This window comes from Salvia hispanica, chromosome 2, assembly GCF_029641045.1.
Source record: "Salvia hispanica isolate PSC_SH4W2 chromosome 2, Shi_PSC_v1, whole genome shotgun sequence".
Taxonomy (NCBI): domain Eukaryota; kingdom Viridiplantae; phylum Streptophyta; class Magnoliopsida; order Lamiales; family Lamiaceae; genus Salvia; species Salvia hispanica.
The window spans coordinates 58,251,482-58,275,088 of NC_142693.1; the positions used below are offsets into that span (position 1 = coordinate 58,251,482).

Here is a 23,607-nt window from a genome sequence, read left to right on the forward strand (position 1 = left end):
AATTGTTACTTTTAAGATGAACTAAATCCAAGTAAATAAGTATTAAATGTAACAATATTTTATTAATATTTTATTTTTATGGTCAGCCATATTATGACCATTTAGCATTATTTTTTCTTTTTTCCTTTCTGGCTTTGATTCTTTATTATTTTTCTCCACCAGTCTCTCGATTTTAATTAGACAATGATGTCTTGAATATCATATCAAGTTTCACCATTTTATTTTGTACATGTGTTGTAATCCTAACGTTTAGGATACAAATGTTCAATCGATCGCACGAGATTTATTTAGTACTACTACCTATAATAATGGATGTCAATTCAATTCCAGACATGCGAATTGCTCCGTATAATCTTAGTTTTATAAGTTTATGGATGAAAATTTAGAGTCCAAAAAAAAGCACAATCCGTATGACCCCAAATCATATAGCCAGTAACCCGATAGAGTATTATTTAATTTTCAATTCATAATCCGAATGACATGTATCCAAAGTACTTCATTCGTCTTTCTCACTTACTTTACTTTCTACTAATAGTGTCATTTTTTTAATAAATAAGTGCTTAAAAAAGCGCATCGTTAATAGTGTGACGAACGGAGTCAAATGTGGTAGTGTACATACTATGCCATTGTATTTTGTCTTCAATATCAAAATCAGTACAATAATAGCTCTCAAAATAGTTAGTATTAGTACCCCATATAAGATGTAGGTACAAAATGATAATGATGTGGTGATAAAATTTCTCCTTCTATTATTAATAGCCATATTATCACTTTCTTTTATTCATTTCAGCAAATTAGTAAGCAATATTCTGAGCTAAAAATCGACTATAGACAAGTGATCCCTGACTGGCAAATTTTCTACAAAGAATTTTGATATTTAAAAAAAAAATTATTTACACCTATGTAATGAATAATATCTTTTCACGGTAGTAGAGGACACATTATTTAATTGCTACTATTAGATAATTTTATAGGAGTACTAATTTTTAGATACAAACCGCCTCAACAGACAATAACTGAATAAATTTGTGAGTTGGGAAATAAAAAAATGGCGTTGGTCAAATTACATACGAGCATATATTAAGGCACCCAATGAGGGTGGGCATTAACAATGACGAAGCTTCGTCTTTATTCGAGGTGCATACTTCTACTAACTCCATTAATGGAGTATTAAATGATTCTCATCAACAAAAAATGATAAATAAAATAAGAAAACAAAATTATACTAGTAGTATTAATAGAGAATGTGGTCCATCATAAAATATATAGAAATTTAGGAAAAAATGGTGGATTAATTTTGCAAGACTGATAAAAAATTAAGAAATAAGATTTTTATTTGAAACAAAGGAAGTCTTATTTTTTATTTTAATTTCCATAAATTTAATTATGTTTCTTTGTCGTGACTAACTATTTTCTCTTTTTCTTCTATTTCTTTGCTCTTATTTATTCAATTATTAAATAATTCTTTTGCTAATTTTATTATTAAAACATGTTGAAAATACATACGGTACATTACTCATCATTTTCATTGAGAGCGAAATATTTATTTTTCAGACTCGAGATATTCTGCACACAATAAAGTGAAAGAAAGAAATATTTCTATTTTTATAAATTTTTCACTTTAATGTGATATTCCAAAAAGAAGGATTGTGTTACATTGATTAGGAATCAAAGATAAATATTCCCCAGTTCCATAATATGAATCACAATTTGTATGAGTACACATTTTAAAAAATGTAAATGCCAATTTGTATGAGCACACATTTTAAAAAATGTAAATGCTAATGGATAAAAAGTTAGTGGAATATGGAATTTACTTTTTTATATTAATTTTATAATAGAATTTGAGTGAAGTGAGTTAGTGGAATGTGATACTTACTTGTTATTTAGTAATAATTTTACCCCAAAAAAGAAACATACTCCATACTCCATTCAATTCGTCATTAGGAGTTCCATTTCTTGGCGACACGAGTTTTAAGAAATGTTAAGAAGAGTGAGTGAAAAAAAGTTAATGGAATGTGTCTCACTTGTATATATTAGTTTTAAATTAAATGTGAGTGAAATGAGTTAGTGAAAGGTGATGACCCTACCATTTATGATAAAAGTGAATCGGGACTTCTATTCGTGAATGGATTAAAATGGAAAAATAAGACTCCTGTACGGCGACGGAGGGAGTACTCTCGATGGCCCCATAAATATGTCATATTCCACTTCTTAATTGATAGTACATTTTTAGTCTGTAATTTATTTTAGTTTAACTTGGCGCGAGTTTTAAGAAATTATTTAATTTTATTATAAAAATGTTAGGAAGGATTAGAAAAGATTAGTTCAACTTTTATATATTATTTTTATAGTAAAATGAGAGTATAATAGTTTAATAAAGCAAGAGTCCCCTTTTATCCAAATTGAAAAAAAAATTAAATGCAGATGTGTCAAGATAACAAGACATTATTTTATACTCTAGAAGATTGATAGTATAAAATTTGATGAGATGCTGTTTAATATATTAAAATACAAATTAAAAACATTATTTTAGGAGTACTAATTAAAAACTTCGTCCATCCTATAATAAAGACTTTATAGATGATACGAGTTTTATTATGAAATTAGTAAAGTATGAGAAAAATAAAAAGAAAAAGTGATTGATATATTGTTAGAACACCAATAATATTGGACAAAAAACCACCCCAAAATCTACTACAACCATTTTTTATTATATTTTATATTTTATTCTTTTAATTTTTGATTTAGAAAACAAATAATATAGATACTATCCTCACTGTCCCAACTAAGTTGGTACAAAACTTTTGGCACGAAGATTAAGAAATTGTGTTGAATTGATTAACTGAAAGTAAAATAAAATAGGAAAGAAAAAAAAGTAGGAGAGATAAAGAAAGAGTCAAGTAGATGATGAAATAAAGTAAGAGTGATTGATATTTTGTTTTTAGTCAAAAAATGAAATGACTCAACTATGTTGGAACGTCCAACGATTTAACTTAGTTGGGACGGAGGGAGTATAATGATAGAAGAAGAATGAGTATTTAAGTTTGTCAAAAACAAAAATGATTTAATTTTTTGAGACAAAATATAAAAAAAAGTTTATATTTATGAAATGGAGGGACTATGTTAGTCAGTGTTTTAAAAACCGGACCGGACCGGCCGGTTCGACCGGTCGAACCGCGAACCGGTAAGTAGTCCGGTCCGATTTGCTCATATAAACCGCTTCTGCATTAAGCCGCCTTGAACCAATTAAACCGGCCGGTTGGACCGGATGAACCGCGAACCGAAAACCGATTTTTATAAAAAAATGCTTAAAACCTTGTTGTCAAGGAGGCTTGAACCCAAGACCTCTTGTCAAATCAGTAACACCACCTTTACCACTCCACCACAATGCTTTGAGTGATACTCTCTCCGTCCGTGAATAGGAGTCCCGTTTTTCCATTTTAGTCCGTCCGCGAATAAGAGTTCCGGTTCACTTTTACCATAAATGGTAATAAGGTCCCACCTTCCACTAACTCACTTCACTCACATTTCATTTAAAACTAATATATACAAGTGAGACCCCTATTCCACTAACTATTTTCCATCTACTTTTCTTAACATTTCTTAAAACCCATGCCATTGAGAAATGAGACTCCTAATGGTGGACGGAGGAAGTATGACATAAACATTAACTAAATTTATATATTAACCATGATAAATTTTTATTTACACTGACTTATAATCAAAATTAATTAAATAATTATCAATTATATTATCTATAACTATATTTAGTACTCACTAAATTTTATTATTATTAATATATGGTCTATAATTAAAAATTAGATAAAGAGAGGTGGGGAGGGGCCTATAATAATAAATCCCCCTCGTAGTTCGAGCCCTCCAAAATTTAAATCTGATTCCATCCCTTTCATATCTCTCTCTTCAGCCCCCTTTTTCTTATTGCGGTTACACTTTGGTATTTTCGTGCGGCATTTTATTCGATAACGAGTTAAAATCCTCCCAATAATTTAAACAAAAACCCTCAACCCTTCATCTTCAATCCATTTCTCCACCACCAAAAATTAGGGCAAATTATTTGCCGTTAAAGGAAAAAAAACAGATGGCGAAGAAGAAAGCATCCAATGCCAACAACGGCAAGCAGGAGGAAACGGTGATATCGCACTCCATGGACTCGCCGCCGCCGTCTTCCGTTGATTCGGAGAAGCTCGAGAGCCTCAAGTCGCTGAATCAGATGCTGCTCAAGGAGGCGGTCGAGCGCCGCCAGCAGGTGGACTCCCTTCTCCAGTCCAAAGGCTCTCTGGAGACGGAGCTGAATCAGTCGAACTCGGAGAAGGAGGCTTTGGGCTCCGACTTGGCTCGGCTTGTCGATCGGGTGGCGGAGCTCGAAGTTGAGAGGAGAGTTGTGGCAGTTTACGTAGATGTTCAGGTTGTATTGAAAGGAGAGGAGTTTGTTAGGGAAATGAAGGGGTTGGAGATGGAATTGAGAGAGAAGGAGAGAGAGGTCGAGGAGAGAGCGAGTGCGATTTCGAGGCTGAATGGAGCGTTGAGTGAGAGTGAAGGGGCGTTGGGGGATGAGAGAGAGGCTTCGAAGCGAGTTCGTGTGGAGAGGGATGTTTTTGAAGCTAAGCTGAATCGGCAAATTGAGGAGGGTTTAGGGTTGAGGGCGAATCTGGCTGAGTTGAGTGAAAAAATTAGGGATTTCGAAAGGGAGATTGAAGAATCACGATCTGCCTACAATGCTCTAGTGAGTGAGAAAGAAGGAATGGCAACGCGGATCAAGTTGCTGATGGAAGAGAAGGATTTGTCGGTGAGGGATTTGATGGAGTCGAAGAAGCTTATAGAGAAGATGAAGGATGAAATCAGTGTGATTGTTAGGGAAAAAGAAGAGGTTGAGAAGGAGAAGAATGGGGAGATTGGCAAAAGACAAGAGTTGGAGAATGTTGTGACCGGAATCAATGAGATGGTGGCTGGCTTGAAGAAAGAAGAGGCGAAGCTGCAGAAGATGGTGGCTGAATTGGATAAGAAGTGTGCTGATGGTGAGACGAAGCTTAGTGAGATGTGGAAGGATACTGATCGATTGGTTGGGGAGGTGAAGTTGAGTGAGAAGAGGTATAAGGAGTTGGCTGCTGAGAAAGGTGTGATTGAAAAGGAATTGAATGATGCGCGTAAGAATTTAGCTGAGAGGAGTCTTGAATTGGAGGGCTTGGCTAATGAGAAGATTGCGATTTCGGAGGAAAAAAGTAGCTTGGAGGGCCAAGTTAAAGAGTTGGGAAGCCATGTTGATGAACTTAGGGCTGATCTTGTTAAGTTGGAGGGTTCAAATGTGGCTCATGTTAACAAGATCAGCAGCTTAGAATCTGAAGTTGGTGAGTATAAGAGTAAACTCGAGAAGGCTTATGTTGAAAGGGAAGGAGTGGAGCGTTGCCTCGATGAGGAGAAGCAGAATGCTTTGAAATTGAAGGCTAAGATTGAAGAATTGGAGAAAAGAATTGAGGAAAGCCACAGCGCTAGTGGGGAGGTGAAGACAGAGAAGGCTGCAATATTGAGTGAGAAAGTGGAGTTGGAAAGCCGATGTGGAATGCTGAGGGAGGAGATTGCTTCTCTGCAAGAAACCATTGGTAAATTGCAGGCTGAATTTGATTCAATGAAGAGTAAGGCAGAGATAGCAGATGCCAACTCAGAGCTAGTGCTGAATATGCTGAAGGGCACATCTGCTTTCTGCTCTAAAGAGAAGAGTGAGGGTGAAGTTGGCAACGTGCACGTTAATGGTGAGGCGCTGAAGGTGCACGCAGTGGAAATGGAGACCATAAAGAATGCTTTCAAGAGCAAAGCTGCTAAGGTGGAGGAGATGAATAGGCAGTTGGAGGTGCTGCGGAGCAGTGTGATGGACGAGCAGAAGAAGAAAAGCTTTTGGACAATGTTGTCATCGGCCACCACGCTCTTGGCTGCTTTGTCCCTTGCGTATGTTGTTCGTGGCCATTGAAACAATCTTGTTTTGGGTGCTCTCCTCTGATTAGTGTTGGAGGCATGAAGTGAGTTTTGTTATGCTAACTAGAGGTGAAAACAAACTATGATGAGGTAGTATAATAGTTGAGAGAGCTCGTTTATGAAAAAATAAGCAAAAGCTTTGATGCTAATGGCAGTTTGATGCCAGGGGTAGTTAGTAGATGAGTAACTACCCTTTGCTTTCATCTCCTTGATGCAGTTACTCTTTGTCTAAGTGATGCTGCTTAATTTCGTTTCCTGTTTCTTGTTTCTTGTTTCAATGAATTTTGTTTACTACACTAACTTTACTGTTTGTGTGTGTGATGCCACCAATTCAGTGAAATGCTGTTGATAATAACATTTCAACGACAGACCATTTCCTTTTTCTCTTTTTCTTCTTCCTCCTTTAATTGAACTATGGTGGGGAATTTTTTCTTCCTCCACGCTAGGGTAAAAAATTAAAAAAATCATCAAGACTGATGATTTAGGGCATTACTTAGTGTCGCTTAAACTGAATTTTAGAAATTCTTGACTACTTGCGACTTCAAATAGGCTTGAATTTAGAGATTTCGATTTTTATTTCTGCCAACAAATAAGACTGAAAATCAAAATTTTCTTAAAATTGAATTTAGATTGAATCAAATTATCTGAAATATCGAATTTGAAAATTCAAAAAATGAGGCTAAACAATCATATTTTGCCCACTTAAGCCTAACCATTCAAAATACATGTTCATGTATTATATCCCATATTTAATTTGTTTTAAAATAAAATAAAATCAAGTGTTTGTTTTGATGGATTTGTTTGTTGTGCCTATATTTCATTCCAAAAAAGATGTGCTTTTCTATCTCCACCCTATAAAACAAAATGTACTAGAAATTTATGTATTGTATTTACTATTTAGTTTACTTTTAACATTTTATGAGCAACTACTTTTTTTGTGCTCGTTGGCACAACCGCTGCAAGATAGATCACACATGACACTCCCACATCTGCACTTACTCGAGCACATCGTCGAACCATTGACGACGCCACATGGCATTTCCTATAATTTAAAAATTAAAAAAACTAAAAAAGAAAAATAGGAAAAATGGACAAATAAAAGTGTAACACTCAATTTCTTTGTATTCAATTGTTATATAGTAGGAGTAATGAAAACATGTGAATGATGTTCCTCAATGTTTAAAGGTTGTTAATGCCCCTTACAACGTATACTTTTATATCCCTAATTTTAATGTTTTTACATAAACCATATCCAATTTTTGGTGTCTTTCCAAAACCTAGAATTTGACAAAAAGTTTGATTTAACCCCCGTTCTCAACAACGAGAAATCTTTGGTGTATTATAGTTTAATTAAGATAAAATTATTTTTGGGTTATTCATATTTTGTACCTGAATATTGTAATTTTAAAGAGAAAAACGAGAAAGTTGTCGTTGCAATACATGATTAACTCGTCGTTAAACCCATTAACAAATAGTCAGTCCAGCTAAGAACCCAACGAGCTGACTCATTATTTAACTTTAGATTATAATCAATTAGGATATAAATCAAATTATTCACAAAATTGAAGATTTTTTAAAAGAAAATGTAAATCATAGACATAATAAAAAAAAAAAACTGAAAATTATGAACATGATCTATTAATAAAAAAATAGTGCTAATTTAGAAGTTACCGAGATAAGAATGCGAGTGTAGTAAACGCTAGCCTCGAGACAGAAAAATCAATGATGCTAGCTAGTACTAGTATTTAATAAAAGAAATGGTTGCCAAGTTCTTCATTGAAGAAAGCTACCCTCCCTACACCACCACCCACTAGTTAAACCAAACTACTACTTCAGATAAAACACCAAGAGGGCAACAAGCCATGCCACACATTAAATGCCTAATGAGTGAAATAATGAAGAAATGTAGCCAGTCTCACTGCACATGGTATATAACTGATCAAAATGCCCAAGAAGAAAGAGGCAGATTGGCAATGCTCCTCAAATACTTAGAGCACAATTCAAAAACTTCCTAGCTAAAGCCAATAAGCCATTAACTTGATAAATTGAGTCCAAGAAGTTACCTTCCTAATCACAACTAACATATGCGTGCTTAGAAGGGCTCAGAAAATCAAAACCAAAAATAAAACCTAAAGAGGTAGGTCAAATATATTGCAACTAAAAAATTCTGATTTCCATCTCTTTATTAGTGGGTATGGACATCTAAACTCATAGCACAGGCCAGTCCACATGTGCGTGGAATACCAAAGGTAGAACGCAGTGCAACGCAATAAAAATCAGAAAGAAGCTCCGCCTCAGGTCAGTTGATATATAGCACAAGCATTTCTACTTCCTATTCGAGTAAGAGGAGGGGGGGGGTGTTTGGCTGAGCTTATGAGCTCCTCAAAACAGCCTATAGGCTCTAAGCTCCCCAAAAGTAAGTTACTCAACCCCAACTTATTTTTTAAAATAACTACTATGATTTGTTATCTCCATAGCCTTATACACCTCTCCAATTTGATATCTCTAGCTCACAACATATTGACAACTTATAATCTTTTAACACAATACATCCAATACCTTCTGAAGCTTTTAAGCTCCCTAAGATAACCTTAACCAAACATCACATAACAAACATAAATGATCCAACTTTATTCAACATCTTGAGTTAAACAGAAAAGCCTAAATCCCACATACTCAATCAAAGTCATAATTCCCAATATGAAATGAAGTATAGCAATAGCACTAACAAACAGTACAAGACAGATACTTCAAGGCAATTGAATTTCAAATCCCTTCGCATCTTATCAAATCCAAAACACAAACACACACACACATATACGTATAATATGTACTGATTCAATCATCAAACCACCTCCTTGGCAGGCGGCGCAGGTTTCTTGAGGTCGTCGGTGGTCACCGCAGGGATCGACACGTACCCTAATTTCCTCTTGATATCGGCGACGTCGTCGTCATCCTCATCGTCGGAAACATCGTCGAAATCGAATCGGCCGGGGGAGAAGAGGGCGTACATGAAGTACATCACGGCCCCGGTGAGGGCCCCGCAGCCGACGCCGAAGAGCAGCGCGCCGACGACGCTCATGATATCGGTGGCCCGGTCGCGGATTGAGCTGGAGACGGAGGAATAGAATTTGAGAGGGAAAAAATCGGATGACGTCATAGCTGGGGATGAGTGAGAATTGGCGTCGGAGGAGGGATCGGATTTGAAATTGAGCGAGGGGCGGTGGCCGGAGAAGGGTTTGGGGGCGGTGGAGGTGAAGATGAAGGTGACATAGCGGGGATTGAGGCGGCGGAGGGCGGAATTGGGGTTAGGGTTTGCTAATTGGGAATGGAAAGGATAATAGGTTGTGGTGGTGGTGGTGGTCGTTGTGGCGGAGAAATAGAAAATGGTTTTGCAGGGGCGGGCGGAGGAGGTGGCTGCGAGGAGGGAGAAGAGGAGAAGCAACGCTAGAGCTGAGGCTGCCATTTCCAAGAGATGAAAGATTGAAAGATGAAAGAGAAAGATGAACTCAAGCCGTTAAAAGGGAGGTAATTTCCTTTGGATTAATTTAATAACTCAATTTACATGAAGGTCAATGGGAAAATTGAATAACAAATAGAAATATCTAGTTATAGTACAATGTTTAATAGTAATTCAACATCCAACAAATAATTCTCTTGACAAAGTACTTTCAAGTTTCAACTCATATTTTTAACTACTTTTCTAATCCAAACACTATAGTCAATACTATCATTATGATTTATGAGACTATTTTGAAACCTACTCCTACTTAGAGATTTTCAATTATACGTCTAGTTGACAATACAAAATGTATGGTAATACATAAAAGAGAGAAAAGATTACAAGTGTGACAATATTCAAAAGAAGAATTGTGATCCCATTTCCTATTAAAATGAAACAAGCAACAGAGAAATGGGCCGCAAACTAAAAGATGTAAATGGGCCATAAGCCCAATAATTCTGTTATGAAATACAAAGAAAATTAATTGATTTTTGGCCAAAATGTTTATACAGCATAAGACACTGTAACTGCAAGAAAAGCAGAACCGAGTTGTTGAAATGAAGAAAACAAGTGGAGGCGGAGGCGGAGGCGGAGGCGGAGGCAGTGGAGCAGCTGGCGATAAGAAGAGAGGGCGCCGCTCTTACGTGGACTCCTCTACCGATACCCCTCCTAGGGTTAGTTTTATTCTCAATTTTGTAGTTGAATTGTGCCCGCATTTGAGATTGTGATCGTTTCACCCTATTCCGTTGAATGCTTGCTCTTTGATTTTTGTGTTTGTTCGTGCAGCTATGTTTCCCAGAAAGATCTGCAGTCTTTAATTTACAGATGATCTCTTGTTTACTTGAATTTGTGCTGTTTAAAACTTTAAATCTTGGTTAGGTTTAAAAATACTAGTACATTAGAAGGACAGTCATCTTGAATGAAATTAGGAAGACTTAATCCAACGGCTGTTCCAATTAGTTCAAGTTGATAGTGGATGGTTCATTTAGTTAGCGAAACAAATTCATGGAGTATTCCTGTTTCTCCTCCACTGTTCTGCCCTTTTCCTGCAGGGATAAACATGATTTATATGCTCCTTCATTTCTTTTTACTTGATTTAACATATTATATTAAGAAAATGACTCCATAGGGGCATTCGCCAAAGAAACGTGGAACCCGTAACTTGTAAAAATTCTTTATTATCTTAGAAAATGAAATTTGCATTCCTTGACCGTAGCTTATTAGTTTGATTGAGTTGTACGGATGTGATTGCAGCTGCTCCCCTGTGCCAGTTATGGTGATAACAGCACAACCTCTGGAATTATGAATGTATAAAAGGAATGTCCAATAAGTTAATTGATTTTTTTATGAGTTTCCCATTTGTATGAATTATGAAATGAGGGTGGTAGGAAATTTGTTCTCACATTGACGTTGAACTTTCAATTTCAGAAGCAAGCTGCAAAGAAGGATGTTTTTCAGACATTTGCTGAGAAAGTGAGGGACCATAAAGAACTGGAGTCTAGGTGGGCTGTTTTGCAGGAAACAAGAGTTGAATATTTTAGAGGGAAAGATTTTGTTAGTTTCTTGAGAAATCATCCCGAAATCAAAGACTTACTTGAATCAGATAAGAATTTAGAAATCGAAGATGTTGCAAACTCGCTGCTGAGAAAGAATCTTATAGTGCGATGTGACCGTGTTGTCAAAACTGTTCGACCTGGAAAGAGAAAACTATCTACATGGCCTGCACATTTGGAGATTTTTCCAGTAAGTTCCTTCCAACACTTTAATTTGTGCAATAAGGATTAAATGTCTACTGCTCAGTGCTCTGTGTTCTGGTGGAAGTACTATTTACCACTTGTGTTACTCCTTTCACTAGACGTGCTGGTCAACATTTCTAACTTTCATGTGACTGAATCAAAAACTGATAAAAGAGTGTGGCTATTAGCACCCTTTTAATTCTACCCACACTAACTGGACTCAAACAGTAAAAGGAGGGAGGGCTTCTCATGCATGATTTCTTTCCTCAACAAACAAAACAAACCAAGTATCCAAGTCTTTCCAAACATTAGAAAGAAAAAACCCTAAACCATAATAATTGTTCTGCTGGTCTACAACTCCTACAACTCCTTGGATGCTGGTATATTTGAGGGATGACCAGGCACCTAGTTACCAACATCTCATAGCCACTACAGTGGGTGGTGATGTTGTTGCACTTACTTCATTGATGAATACCAGTAGCAGCTGATGGTGTTGGTATTGAGTGGCAGTTGATGGGGGGTTTTTAATAGAGGAATGGCTGATGTGTTGTGAGTTCATGAGCTCACACAAACTTTTCAGATAAAGTGGCAGTACTCATGGGGGTCACCTTCAACCTGCGTGATAGTTTTAGGATGGAATGGTGATGTTATTGGTAAAAGTGGTGAAGCTATTCTGGGTGGTGTTTTCAGGTGGTGATTGGTGGCAAAGAAGCAATTTTGTGCATCGGTCAGGTGATCTGACAGCAGCATGATCTGCAGTCCTGTTCTGGCTGTTCCTGTATGGTTCGATGTTATCTGAAGAAGGGGGCAGTGGTGGTATGACAGAGCTAATTAGGGCCATTTTCATCATTTTTCGTTGGGTCATTCTCACTATAAATTAAAAATAGTAAAAAATAAAGAATTGGTGTATTAAGATCTGCCAATGTGATTATCACTCCCATTAATAAATATGAAATGGATGCTGCATGGAGATACCAATAACATAACACCTCTCTGGGGACATGGTCTTAAAAAGATAAGCTGAAGGTCGTGGAGTTGCATCCGACAGATAGGAATAATCAAAATTTATCGTGCCATTGTATTTGTTTTTCTCTCCTTTGCTTGTATTTACATTTCTTGTATGGATAATTGGATATACCTTGATCTTGACCCTTTTCCACCTGGGCTGTGTAGCTCTTCTTTCTTTTACTTTTTTATTGTAAACTGAAAAAAATGTTGGAGTCAGGAGTGGTGACTCTCCTTGCATATTAGACAGTGAGTTTGATGGTTCATTATCTTTTTAGTATGGATATCTTGTTTTCCATATCTTATTTTTTGTGATATGCAGGACCAAGTATTTTCTGATAATGACGCATTCTTTGCATGGACTTTTGTCAACCGAAGACCATTATGGCAGACCCTTCTCTCATTTTGCTGGCCTGTTTTGACGCTAGCAATATGCTTGTTTCCTGTGTATCCCCACCAAGTCAAGCTACTTATTCTCTACTTCTGTGCGGGTGTATTGCTTCTTATACTCTGCCTGCTTTTGTGTAAGTTTTTTGTGCTGATGCTATTGTCATTTTTATACATTGGATCATCCTGCCGACCTATATCTACATGACCTAACTTATGTAATGGATCTCTAGGTATGTATGTCATGTATTCACTTTAAAGTATCTCTATAACTTCATATACACTGAAAGTTATGTTAGCATGTATGACTGATTGATATCCAAGACACAAGAGCTGTTTGTTATGAGTTACACTTTGTCTTGTATCATCATACTATTTCTGTTTTTAGTTGATAGGACATCTAACCTGAGTAGTTCCTCCATGTTTTGTAGATCACTGCATGAGTATTTATGTTGCAGTTGTTGGTTGTACTTTTTGATTTGTATGTTGCCTTGAACTAATATTAGGTTTCATTTACTTGCAGTAAGAGCCCTTGTATTCGGAGCTCTATGGATTGTTCTTGGAAAAAGGGTATGGTTCTTTCCGAATATTCTTGCAGAAGAAGCAACTCTTAAGGAGTTATTCCAGTTTTGGCCCCAGAAAGATGAGGGAGAGCGCCCCAAGTGGACTGCTCGGATGTTTTTTGCACTTGTTGCCTTTCTTGTCATTCTATTACTGAGGCACCATGCTCCGGATGAAGCCGCCAGAGCCAGGTACTGGTTATGAACCATCTATCCAGTGAAAATTTATGATAGCTTCTAAGAAGTCTGTATGTTTTGCCAGTAAACTATATGAGTAGTTCTTTAGTATCTATGATAATAGTTTGATATGCTAAATTCATAATATATGTTTGTTCACCGCATGCTTTGATGGCTGAACTATTTTGAGCTTATTGATCATGTAATCTCGATATTCTCAATATAACCGAAGTAAATTGCCCCTGCTTGTTTGTGTTCCTGCCTAATTAGTGAGACCATAAATTGCATTAAGCTGAAGTGTGGTAATTCTGTCTTTACAGGTACCAGAAGCGGGTGTCCAATATAATAGATGATGTTCTCGAATGGTCTCCCAGGCTTGCCCTGTCAGGTATGATGGACAAGGTTAATGAGACAGATTCTGAGAACAATACAACTGATGATGGTGTCAAGGCAACACCTCAGCCCGATCATACAGCGGGAGAAACAACAATTCCAGAGGAATTTGAGGCAGATGAAACCCCAGATCACCATTATTAAATATTAGGATGATATGCTACCACAGTAATGAAAGTCCCAACTCCAAGTTTACATTTGTTTCTTTTATCAGCTTGCCCTATGTATTCTCTTTTATCTTTAGGTTTCTTTTTCTTTTCTTTTTTTCAAATAATGTTTTCACCTCGCATTTGTCTGTGGATTTTGTTATTCTGTTGTAAGTTGATATATTATGCCGGAGGTAAGTTTACAAGTGTGCCTTATCAACACAGAATTTTATTGAACTTTCCAAATGTCATGCAATAGTGTTGCTTTATATTTTCACTAAAATTTTTCAATAATTGACAATTGTCAAGCCAAATTCTGTCTACTGCAACCTCGGTTAGTTTAGTCAATTAGCACAAAACAAGTTCCAATAAACATTTTATATCAAACCAAAAACTGTAGCAGCATAGCTTGGTTTAATCCAACATATTATGGCAAGTGCACTTTTAAATCTGGAAATTCGACCACTCCAAGCATTAAAAACATGAAGCACAACTTTACAATAATTCTAGGAAAAGTAGCTTTCGCCTACTCAAAACTCAAGCTTCAATAATTCTAGGAAAAGTAGGTTTTGCCTATTAAAAACTCAAGCTTCCTTCCCACTCGCTCACAAGATTTTATACAGAAAGTAACAAATAGTCATCGAAACAAGCCAAGAATGAATTGCCGCCCAGCTAGTGAAAAGCCGGGATTTTAAGCCTTTGAAAATCACCACCACCTGCATATGTAGTTCTTTCCCTGTCTTTAGTGAGAAAGGGGCTGGTGAGATTTCTGCAAGTTGGTTTGCTTCCTAAAATTGCATGCACCAGCATTGGTCTGAACCCCAGGCAATTTAGTTCCAGAGAGGAAGGACTTGGCACGTGATGAACTGTTGGTGTGAGACAAGACACCGCCTGAGCTGGGCTCTGTATCCTTACAGCTATCCGCATCAGACTTCTTTGCGAAACGACCACCAGAACCTCTTTCTCTCCGCAAGGCGTGTTGATGCCGGGACTCATGGAGATAAGGCTGTCGATATCAGAGAGAGAGACCCAATAAAACCATTAAGTATTAATACCAGAGAAGTAAAAGAAGAAACAAGCCCAAAGATTCTTGACACATCTATTGATTACAAGAAAATGAAAAAACACCTTTCGGGCTTTTATTAGTTTCCTCTCTAGCTCTGCTTTAGCACGGGATTGTCGTCTTCGCAGAATACCATGATACTGCTTGGCATTAACATATACAGGCTCTTGCGCCATCTCCAAGGGTAGAGGCATCCTTGTGTGGTGCATATCGTACAAATGAGGAGGGACCTTTACAAAAACCCATATTTCATGATCATGATGGCAAGCATTTAATTAAATGAAACTATTTTCAAGGTGTTTATGTCGAAGGATTTACTGATCTTTAGAATAATGGTTTCAATTACATGGCACTAGATTGCAAGTACACACTATAGCTCATCAGTACAGCAAAATCAAATTGAAGATATCTATATAGCTTAGAGAACCATGGAAGAATCAGTAATCTTGTCCAAATAACTAGACCACAAATTCAAATACATAGTAAAACACTATTAGAACCAAACTATAAATATTCAGAAGTGTCATGCACACTAACATACTTTGTTTAGGTACTGATATCATGTTACTTCAAACACATCTTAGACATCAAATACAACTAATTGTTAATAAGGAACAAACATTTTCTAGGGAGAACTTGACCAAAGACCAAAGAAACTCTAGTCCACAACAGAACCATGGTGAGATTTCTATTGAAAGTTTGTAACTAAAACTCAAACATCCAGTTGTATTACAGCACAAACCTTTTATAAGACCAAATTTGACAAAAGAAACTTCAGAACACAACAGGATAATTTATAGGTTTTGATGTAACTAAAACTCAATGTCCAAACATACTTCATAGTTGGAACGAACTTAGTGAATCTGCACCACTCTCTGACTCTGTCTGCCTATACCACAAAGTAAAAGCAATCAAAGTTGATATGATCCCTCCAATAGCACCATTTTCATTAAATTCATATCAATTGCAGAGGCAAGTTGTGGGATGCCCATAGGTACTTGCAGGAAGCACACAGATACAAGCACAAACAGTATGAACAGAAACTAGAATACTGCCTGGCAGTAAAGCAACTTTCCTACTACAAGGGCGTGAAAAATAAAAAACAACAGTAAAGTTCTGCAGCCATACTCATACCAAAGGTTGGCCATAAGCTGCCATCATTCCTCCATAATATGGATCGTACGGATTAGATCCACAGGCCTGATGATAAACATATTTTCATGTGAAAACAATAGATTTGAACACTTCAAGATATTGCGACAGTGTGCAGCATTCTTACAATTGAGTGTGCAACGAGCTCAGCTTGTGGAGCTTGGTTGAAGCTTACATCAGGTCTTGGATGGAAGGTCGGTGGAACTTGCAGATGCTTCGGACCCTCCCGCTCATAGTTTCTTTCTGTGGTTGAAGCAAGACTTAGTGCATCAAAATTTGTGTCAGAAAAACAAGAAATTCAATTCAAGAATGTATTATAACCTGCTGTCATATTAACATAAAAATGTACACTATTATAATAAGAAACACAACCTTTAGTTTCCCATTTCGGTAAACAAAATGTAGCTTGGAAGAAATGAAGAAACTACTATCAGGCACACAATTGAAAGATAATGTTAGTCTTCTTTCACCAACATTAGTTTTTGTTTAGACATGGAACACATAAAACGATCAATAAATGTCCTTTCTAATAGGAATATAAAGAGAATGGAAACTAGTCGTCTAGTCCCCAACAAATGTCCAACCACACTTTAGTTAAATTAAGTATGTATACAGTATATTATAGGTATATCAACTATCATCATCATATGCTAGTGACTTGACAATGTAACTAAGAACAAGATCAAACACAACCAACAACGCCTGCTGGCCAGAAGGAAGAAGCCTGGCTGAACCAACGATCCGTCTGAACCAAAAGTCAACATAAAATCTTGAAACCTAAGTCGCAAGCACTAAACATTACCAGGCTGCAAAGATGAAGTGCTTGGTGACTGTTTGGCAGTATCATCATCTTCATTTATCCCACCTTCAGACTGTGACTGCTCATCCACGGATTGTTCCGGCGATGATGAATCTGATGCATTTTCCCGCATCATCATGGGGGAAAAGGAGTTAAATCCATTATTATTCAACCAAGGATCAGAATATCCAGTTGAGGTTGCAACATTATAAGGGTTGGGTTGTCCTTGGTTAACACTCTTAGGCTTGGATTGCATGCTCCTTTGATTTCTCTAAGTGGTTGATGTGGCCTTACATTAACACAAAATAGAAGACCAAGTTAGTCCTAATGAGGTCAAAGTTAAAACTTGGGATACGGCTTAAATATCAAAAATAAACATTACACTACGGGATAGAATACTGCAGAAGAGATTCTATAAGCATCCACCATAAATATGGTTTCCAATTAAGTACCTCAAAAGTGAGCCAGACACACAAAATTGTGATGGAATCAATTCGCAAACTTACACCCAGTAATGCTAATATTTGGCCTCATAAATAACAAGTTACTATCCAAGACCCTGCCAATCACAACATAGAAACTCACTTGGATTATTTAGCAATTTTGTAAAGATAAGTACTGAAATTCTCATAATTGGTAACAATGGGATTCCCAATCTACTAACCTAAATTGGATCATCAAGACAAACAAAAGAATAGCTTAGTTTCCAAATTCAGTGAGTGGAAAACAACAAACACACAACAATGCATATATTAATAAATTGCACAAGAGAGAGATGAAGAAAAGTATCGAAGATAGATCTTTTGTAACACTGATCAATAGGCAAGCAATTTTCTAATTTAGGCAGCCAGAAATTCACGACCAGCAATTACCACCAGCCAGGCATCTTTGAAAATGAGATATATATGCATAATGTTTTAAGTAAAATTACGAGCAAAAAATTAATGAGAACATATGTACAAGAAGACCTACAGCTTGCAAAATACCACATGCCATTCTAAGTGTTTCAGATCTTGCATCAGCATCTTTTGCGTATGTTGTAAAAACATTTTATTTAAAAATAGCTTAAAGTATTTCATTTATTTTGCCATACTTAGGGACAACCTCAAAAGTGGCCATTCATTCTGATCAGTAGGGAGTAGTAGTCAATGATAATTGAAGAATCACAATTGATTTTATTCCAGGATCCCCATTCCAATTCCTCATTCTAATACTTCTAAGCAAGCACTCCCGGTTAATGAATTCAAATCAAAAGTCTCCTCTTCTTGAAGCAACACAGGCTTTAACATAATTTCGGCATACCAATATAAGACATGAACACTTCAACTACTGTAACCTCGAAATTGTTTGCCCTAACTTCATTGAACTGAGCCCAAAAAAATACACCTCACAAATGAAAAGAAAGAATGCCAAGACACAACCTTGCAAATTTAAACCCAAAAGAAAAGGAGAGATAGAAAAACACACTGGCGCTTACTACAATGGTGGGGGGACAGAAACAACAACTCAAATAATTGCTAGAAAGCTTAAACCAGCTAGAATTCACAAATAGAAGAAAACACAGATAAGAAAGCTCATTCTATAAAAAAATTAAACACATGCATATGCAAATAGAGACATATAAAGCTGAAAACATGCGTAGAAAGGGCACATGCAGCAGAAAATACACGAAATTGTAGGTAACGAAAAGAGAGAAAACGACCTGTTAAGGCGAGGAGTGAAGAGGATCGGGAAAAGAACCCTAGAATTTGGGGATGTGAGAGAATTTGGAGTGAAGGGTGGACTGCAGAATTTTTTAAAAAGAGTTTACAACAGCAGAAGTTGGGCTTTGATACAGTCACCGTCTGTGACTTTGAGCAACCCATAGTTCCACGCCACACGTGTTACATGATCCGCTATACTTTTCAGTTTTCACCAAATGGATCGATCATTATTAAATCCTTCAAGACATAGTTGTTGGCTATATAAACTGTATTATAATAATAATAATAATAATAATAATAATAATAATAATAATAATCTTTTGGTTGGTGATTTTAATATAAAAAATGTTGATCTAATATTAAATTCTATTAAAAAAAAGATAATAATGAATATATTTATTGAGATTAATAAATATTCCCTCCTTCCACAGGAAGAGTCTTGTTTTGTTATTTCAGTTCGTCTCACATTAAGGGTGCGTTTGATTAGTATGAGAGTATTGTGTATGATAGGGTAGTTGTATATGGCTTTACATGATAATGGCGATAGTATTATATCTCAATCGGATGTTTGTTTGGGCTGACAGTGCAAATCATATAACTTATGTAGTCTTTAGTTGGCCTAATACAAAACCTAGATAGCAGCTTTGTTTGACACATATGCCCTCATAAACATTTCGTATTGACCAAATTACCCTCATTAAACCCTATTGACTTCAACCTCAAAATGAAAATGGCGCCCAAACTAAAAACACCGCGCCTTTCTCAAATTCACCGCTTGGTGAGAAGCGGGAGGCGATTTAGCTCTACCAAATCCTAAAATTCACCATCTCGAATGGGCTCTCAGCAGATGGGTTTCAGCGATGACGATGGTAGCCTAGCAGCAGAGGGTATTTGTGTATAATCTTCAATTTGGTCGCTAATATTGAAGGCTGAATCGATCTGAATTAATTTGTGCATTCTCGTTCATTTAATTTTGTAGGTAGCCACGATTTGGGTCCGAACAAAAACGTGAAAGTCAATAGGTTGAGGCGCGTTTGGAGTGCTCGCGAGGAAGAGATACTAATGGCAACATTGAAGGATCTGGCAGCCCACGGCTGGAAGGCCGACAACGACTTCCGGTCGGGATATCTTGTACGGTGTAGGGAGGCGATAAATCGAGAATTTCCAAAAACGGATATCTTGCCTCATCCTCACGTCTATTCGAAGATGACAACGTGGAAGAGGAATTACGGTTCTCTAAAGATGATGCTTAACTTCAGTGGTATTGGGTTCAATTCCGATGGTAAATACAAAATCGAATGTGATGATGAGTCGTGGGCACAATTCTTTAAGGTTTGTCGTAATGTGGATAAGTTCAATGATTATTAGTATTGTATGAATTTCGCGACCATCCTTGAATGATCTATTGTAGTATATACTTTCCTATACTTGCATCTGTCACCATTATTTCCTCTATTTGTCTGGAACTGTTAATGCTTGTATATCATGAATGACTAATGCTTGAATAGTTAGAATGAGTATATGTAAGAATTACAGTATCATTTCTTGAGCTATCTATGTACAAACTGAGTAATGCTTCGACCTCACTTCACCATATCCTCATGGAGTCTGCATGCTTATAAGTAGCTTAAACATTTGTAGTTTGTTGCTGCTTCTAATGGCACCTTTGTATTTCACTTTGAAATGTGTTAGAAAGACAACAACGCAAGGTATATGAGGAATAAGTCGTGGCCGCAATATGAAGACTGGAAGGAGGTATTCGGAGTTGATCGTGCTGACAGTGAACGCGGTGCAGATGTTGCGGCTTCAGCTGATAAGATCTATGGTCAGAAAGAGGTCTCCCCTGACGCGGTTGGTCCATCCCACCCAATGACATTTGAAGAGCTATTCTCGGATGAAGTCTTCCCAGATGGTGTTCTCCCGGAGATGGTAGATGAGGGCCAATTTGTTACAGAGGGTGGTGCGGCTATGACTGGTGCAGGGGCTGGGTCAGGGACAGGTGCTTCGGTAGGGGCTGGAAAAGGGGTTGCGGGAGCAGGACGAGAATCCGTGTAACATTCCGAGTTTTTCCTATCTTTTTAGTTGATCTTGAAAAGACGTCAAATGGGTATCCGATTTTATTTTTTTTTTTGTTTAATCTTCATTCATTTTTTACAATCAAAGGAGTATTAGATGTTTACGATCGATCGAGGAGTCGTAATTTAAGTTTAGTAATTAGCATACCACTAAAGTACTAATTGTCAAATTTTATGAAATGAATTTAAATTCAAGAAATAAAGCATAGAAGAAATAAAATGATTTATTTCTTGTGGATCTAATTTAAAAAGAAAATTTCATCATTTTGAGAGTCCACTCTCTGAAAACCCAAATCACTAAAATTATTTCTTCTTTGGAGCCCAAAAGGTCCAACACCAAATCTCTATGTGGATAGCTCTCCTCCACCTCCTTCTTGCTTGATTACTATCCCCCACATCAAGCCACGTCTATCCTCCACCTCATGCGATTAGAGTCCACCTCCTACACACTAACTCTCAAACGTAATGCCAATCAATTCCACTTTAATCACACAATCAAATTCAGAGAGTTAGTAAGAAAACAGAGAGAGAGCGCTAGAGGTGGGCAAGAATTTGGAGTTCGTATTCAATCCTTTCAAGAATTTACCTATCAAAAGGTATAATTCTTTCCTCATTCAAACTCATTTTTCTTCATGAATGGCATAGCATGTAATCAACCACAAAATAATCACATAATTCGAACAGTAGCATCAAATAAGCACCAATCGAACACCCTCGCTGATTAATCGAAAACGTAAGATAAGAACATAACTAGAATGTAAAGAACTTATCTTTTGTGGTTGTTCGGGTTGTTTTGGGGTTGTTCGGATGTAAACGGAGGCTGTCCGGTTTCCGTCGGGGTGAATCGGGGTTGTTTCGGGGCTGTTCGTGCTTAGTCGGGGATGCCGAGTGGTTGAACAGGGGCTTCCAAATAGCCGTTGACGGAGAATTTAGAGGATCGATGGACTACTCCTCGAACTGTATAGCGGCAATGACTGAATAGGCGAGATAAGGCCGCAGAGTAGCGACAACGAGGTGCCTGACTCGACGCTGTTGTTCGGCTGCGGTGATTCCACGGTGGTGGATTGTGAACAACGACCACCCCCTCTCGCTGCAGCTGCGATTTTCGCCAAAAAGACAGCAGCGGCGTGGCTGGCGAGGGCTGACCCGGCGAGCTGGGATAGCAGCGACGGCGTGATACCGGCGGCGTGGAGTCGTGAGGAGGAAGGCAACTAGTTCGGGTTGCCGATTTGGGGATTTCTCAATTTGGGGGAAATCCTTTGTGAATTAAAATAAGGGGAAGGGAGTGATGGAATCGATGGTGAAGGATGGGAGTATAATTTTTGGGCCATAGCAATTGGATTGGGCTAAGGAGTTTTTGAATTAAACCTTTGGGCCAAAAGAATTAGGAGAAGGAGAAAAGAAACTTAGGTCAAGGGAATTAAAATAGTTGGGCTGCTAGTATATTGAGTTTGGCTGGAAGATCAATTAGGTGCTTGAACTGAATTTTCCTAAGGAACAACGAAATCGTAAAATGAACTCCACTTAGGCTGCATGGATTTATTTTTAGATGACTTCTTTGAGTCTGAATAGTATGTGCTTTTATTGTTTGCAAGAAGGCCATCTCCACGAGCGAGTTAAGGTTGGAGTAAGAAAATTCAAGTTATGGAAATTAAACGAACGAGGTGCACTTTCCTATCCTACATACTAATGTGGATGAAAAATATGAAAATATGAACTTATGTATGTTGTTTATGCAAATGATGTTGTCTTGCCATAAATGATTTATTTTTATGTGTATGGAGCCTATCTGTTTGGTTGGAACATAAGAATCGAATTCAGGTTCGAGTGAGGGTGGTGTCCCAACTCGGATTAGTGTACACAGGTGATCGTGGAAGGTGGCCACCTTCTACGGCACAAAGATGATATAGTGGAGGCCGTTGGGAGGTGGCCACCTCCCCGGCTGGAGAAAGATGTAGGTGACTGTGGGAGAGCACCATCTCCACGGCACTTGGTGTTCAGATATGACAAAAGTACATAAAGAACTTAGACTGATCAGTCGAACTTTAGCTCACAAAGAATTTAGTAAGCTCGGGCCTTTTAAGAGAAAACCCTCGAGTGTTACTGTGATGGCATGACAATATTTTCATTTTATGTATGTATATTTTGGCAATGTGTTCACTTATACTCAGCCCTGCATATATTTCTAAATGTGCAGGTTGAGCAGTGACGGTGGAGAATGATGAGCAGAGTTATGATTTTCCTTTTATTTTAAGTAGAGGCTCTCGGCGGTGCATGTCTCCATACATGTGACCGCGTTCATTCCGCTGCGTATCGTCCTTCTATACTCTGATAAATAATTATTGAATAGTAAGATTTTCATTAAAGTTCTTATGATTAAAAGTTAATAAGAAATTGTTTTTCCCCTTATTTCTAAGTGAATATTCGGTCATTGTTTTATTCCCCTTTCTGTTCTCCTCTTCTTATTTCCCACCCGGTTCTGGATCTGGAGCGGGAAAGATATCGAAGAAAGTTCTCAAGAAATGGAAAATAGAAGACAAGATGGACGGAGTCCTTACTCTCATGGGACAGATACACACTGATACAAATGAGCGGCTTAAAGAGATCTCAGCGAGGATTGGATACGAGTTCGGTCTGAGTACCAAGAGGACCGAAGTGTTTGATCAAATGAAAGGTATTCTGGGTCTAACTTTGAAGCAACTGTTCTACATTTCAAAGAAGCTTGTGAAGGAACCCGAACTACTTGACCTCTTTCGGGGATTGCATGAGACTGCTCGTGTGGCCTTTGTCTTTGATATGTTGGAAACAGATGGAATGCTCAATGTGACCGTTGTGGCCGCTTAAGTGTTGCCCCCTCCAAGCATTCGGACAATTCTTCCACTTCCAATGCATGCAGTCAATGCTGCCAAGCATACCGG

At 37.5% G+C, this 23,607-nt stretch overlaps 4 protein-coding genes and 1 long non-coding RNA gene across 7 annotated transcripts; 3 read left to right on the top strand and 2 right to left on the bottom strand.

Moving 5' to 3' along the window:
• Positions 1-3,955: 3,955 nt before the first annotated feature.
• On the top strand, positions 3,956-6,291 carry LOC125200969 (uncharacterized). The gene has a single exon (XM_048098823.2). It carries the CDS (start codon positions 4,103-4,105, stop codon positions 5,984-5,986), a length of 1,884 nt encoding a protein of 627 aa, XP_047954780.1. The 5' UTR covers positions 3,956-4,102; the 3' UTR covers positions 5,987-6,291.
• A 2,307-nt stretch (positions 6,292-8,598) lies between these two features.
• On the bottom strand, positions 8,599-9,509 carry LOC125198449 (uncharacterized). The gene has a single exon (XM_048096789.2). The coding sequence runs from the start codon at positions 9,455-9,457 to the stop codon at positions 8,837-8,839; it is 621 nt and encodes a 206-aa protein (XP_047952746.1). The 5' UTR covers positions 9,458-9,509; the 3' UTR covers positions 8,599-8,836.
• A 496-nt stretch (positions 9,510-10,005) lies between these two features.
• Positions 10,006-14,134, top strand: LOC125200778 (uncharacterized). Of its 2 annotated transcripts, XM_048098541.1 has the most exons (6): positions 10,006-10,167; positions 10,748-10,801; positions 10,922-11,236; positions 12,557-12,758; positions 13,145-13,373; positions 13,679-14,134. In XM_048098541.1, exons 1-6 carry the CDS (start codon positions 10,051-10,053, stop codon positions 13,893-13,895), a joined length of 1,134 nt encoding a protein of 377 aa, XP_047954498.1. In that variant the 5' UTR covers positions 10,006-10,050; the 3' UTR covers positions 13,896-14,134. The 2 variants fall into 2 exon arrangements, with proteins under 2 accessions (XP_047954498.1, XP_047954499.1); XM_048098542.1 differs by lacking the exon at positions 10,748-10,801.
• Positions 14,135-14,339: 205 nt separating this feature from the next.
• On the bottom strand, positions 14,340-18,717 carry LOC125200779 (nuclear transcription factor Y subunit A-1-like). 2 transcript variants are annotated; one of them, XM_048098544.2, is made up of 7 exons: positions 18,614-18,717; positions 17,418-17,470; positions 16,915-17,200; positions 16,240-16,355; positions 16,095-16,160; positions 15,026-15,190; positions 14,340-14,903 (listed from the first exon to the last, which is right to left on the bottom strand). In XM_048098544.2, exons 3-7 carry the CDS (start codon positions 17,165-17,167, stop codon positions 14,640-14,642), a joined length of 864 nt encoding a protein of 287 aa, XP_047954501.1. In that variant the 5' UTR covers positions 17,168-17,200; positions 17,418-17,470; positions 18,614-18,717; the 3' UTR covers positions 14,340-14,639. The 2 variants fall into 2 exon arrangements, with proteins under 2 accessions (XP_047954501.1, XP_047954500.1); XM_048098543.2 differs by having other exon boundaries at positions 17,364-17,470; positions 18,614-18,715.
• Positions 18,718-20,833: 2,116 nt separating this feature from the next.
• LOC148932766 (uncharacterized) lies at positions 20,834-23,098 on the top strand. The gene is made up of 3 exons (XR_016135374.1): positions 20,834-21,285; positions 22,288-22,353; positions 22,887-23,098. It is a non-coding gene; the product is annotated as an uncharacterized LOC148932766 (long non-coding RNA).
• The last annotated feature ends 509 nt before the right edge of the window (positions 23,099-23,607 follow it).

Coding starts and splice junctions, on each gene's coding strand:
- LOC125200969 (XM_048098823.2), top strand. CDS start 4,103: ATGGCGAAGAAGAAAGCATCCAATGCCAACAACGGCAAGCAGGAGGAA.
- LOC125198449 (XM_048096789.2), bottom strand. CDS start 9,457: ATGGCAGCCTCAGCTCTAGCGTTGCTTCTCCTCTTCTCCCTCCTCGCA.
- LOC125200778 (XM_048098541.1), top strand. CDS start 10,051: ATGAAGAAAACAAGTGGAGGCGGAGGCGGAGGCGGAGGCGGAGGCAGT. Junction 10,802..10,921: donor CAACCTCTGGAATTATGAAT/GTATAAAAGGAA, acceptor TTTCAATTTCAG/AAGCAAGCTGCAAAGAAGGA. Junction 12,759..13,144: donor TATACTCTGCCTGCTTTTGT/GTAAGTTTTTTG, acceptor ATTTACTTGCAG/TAAGAGCCCTTGTATTCGGA.
- LOC125200779 (XM_048098544.2), bottom strand. CDS start 17,167: ATGCAATCCAAGCCTAAGAGTGTTAACCAAGGACAACCCAACCCTTAT. Junction 16,161..16,239: donor AGCTCGTTGCACACTCAATT/GTAAGAATGCTG, acceptor GTTTATCATCAG/GCCTGTGGATCTAATCCGTA. Junction 14,904..15,025: donor AACTAATAAAAGCCCGAAAG/GTGTTTTTTCAT, acceptor TGATATCGACAG/CCTTATCTCCATGAGTCCCG.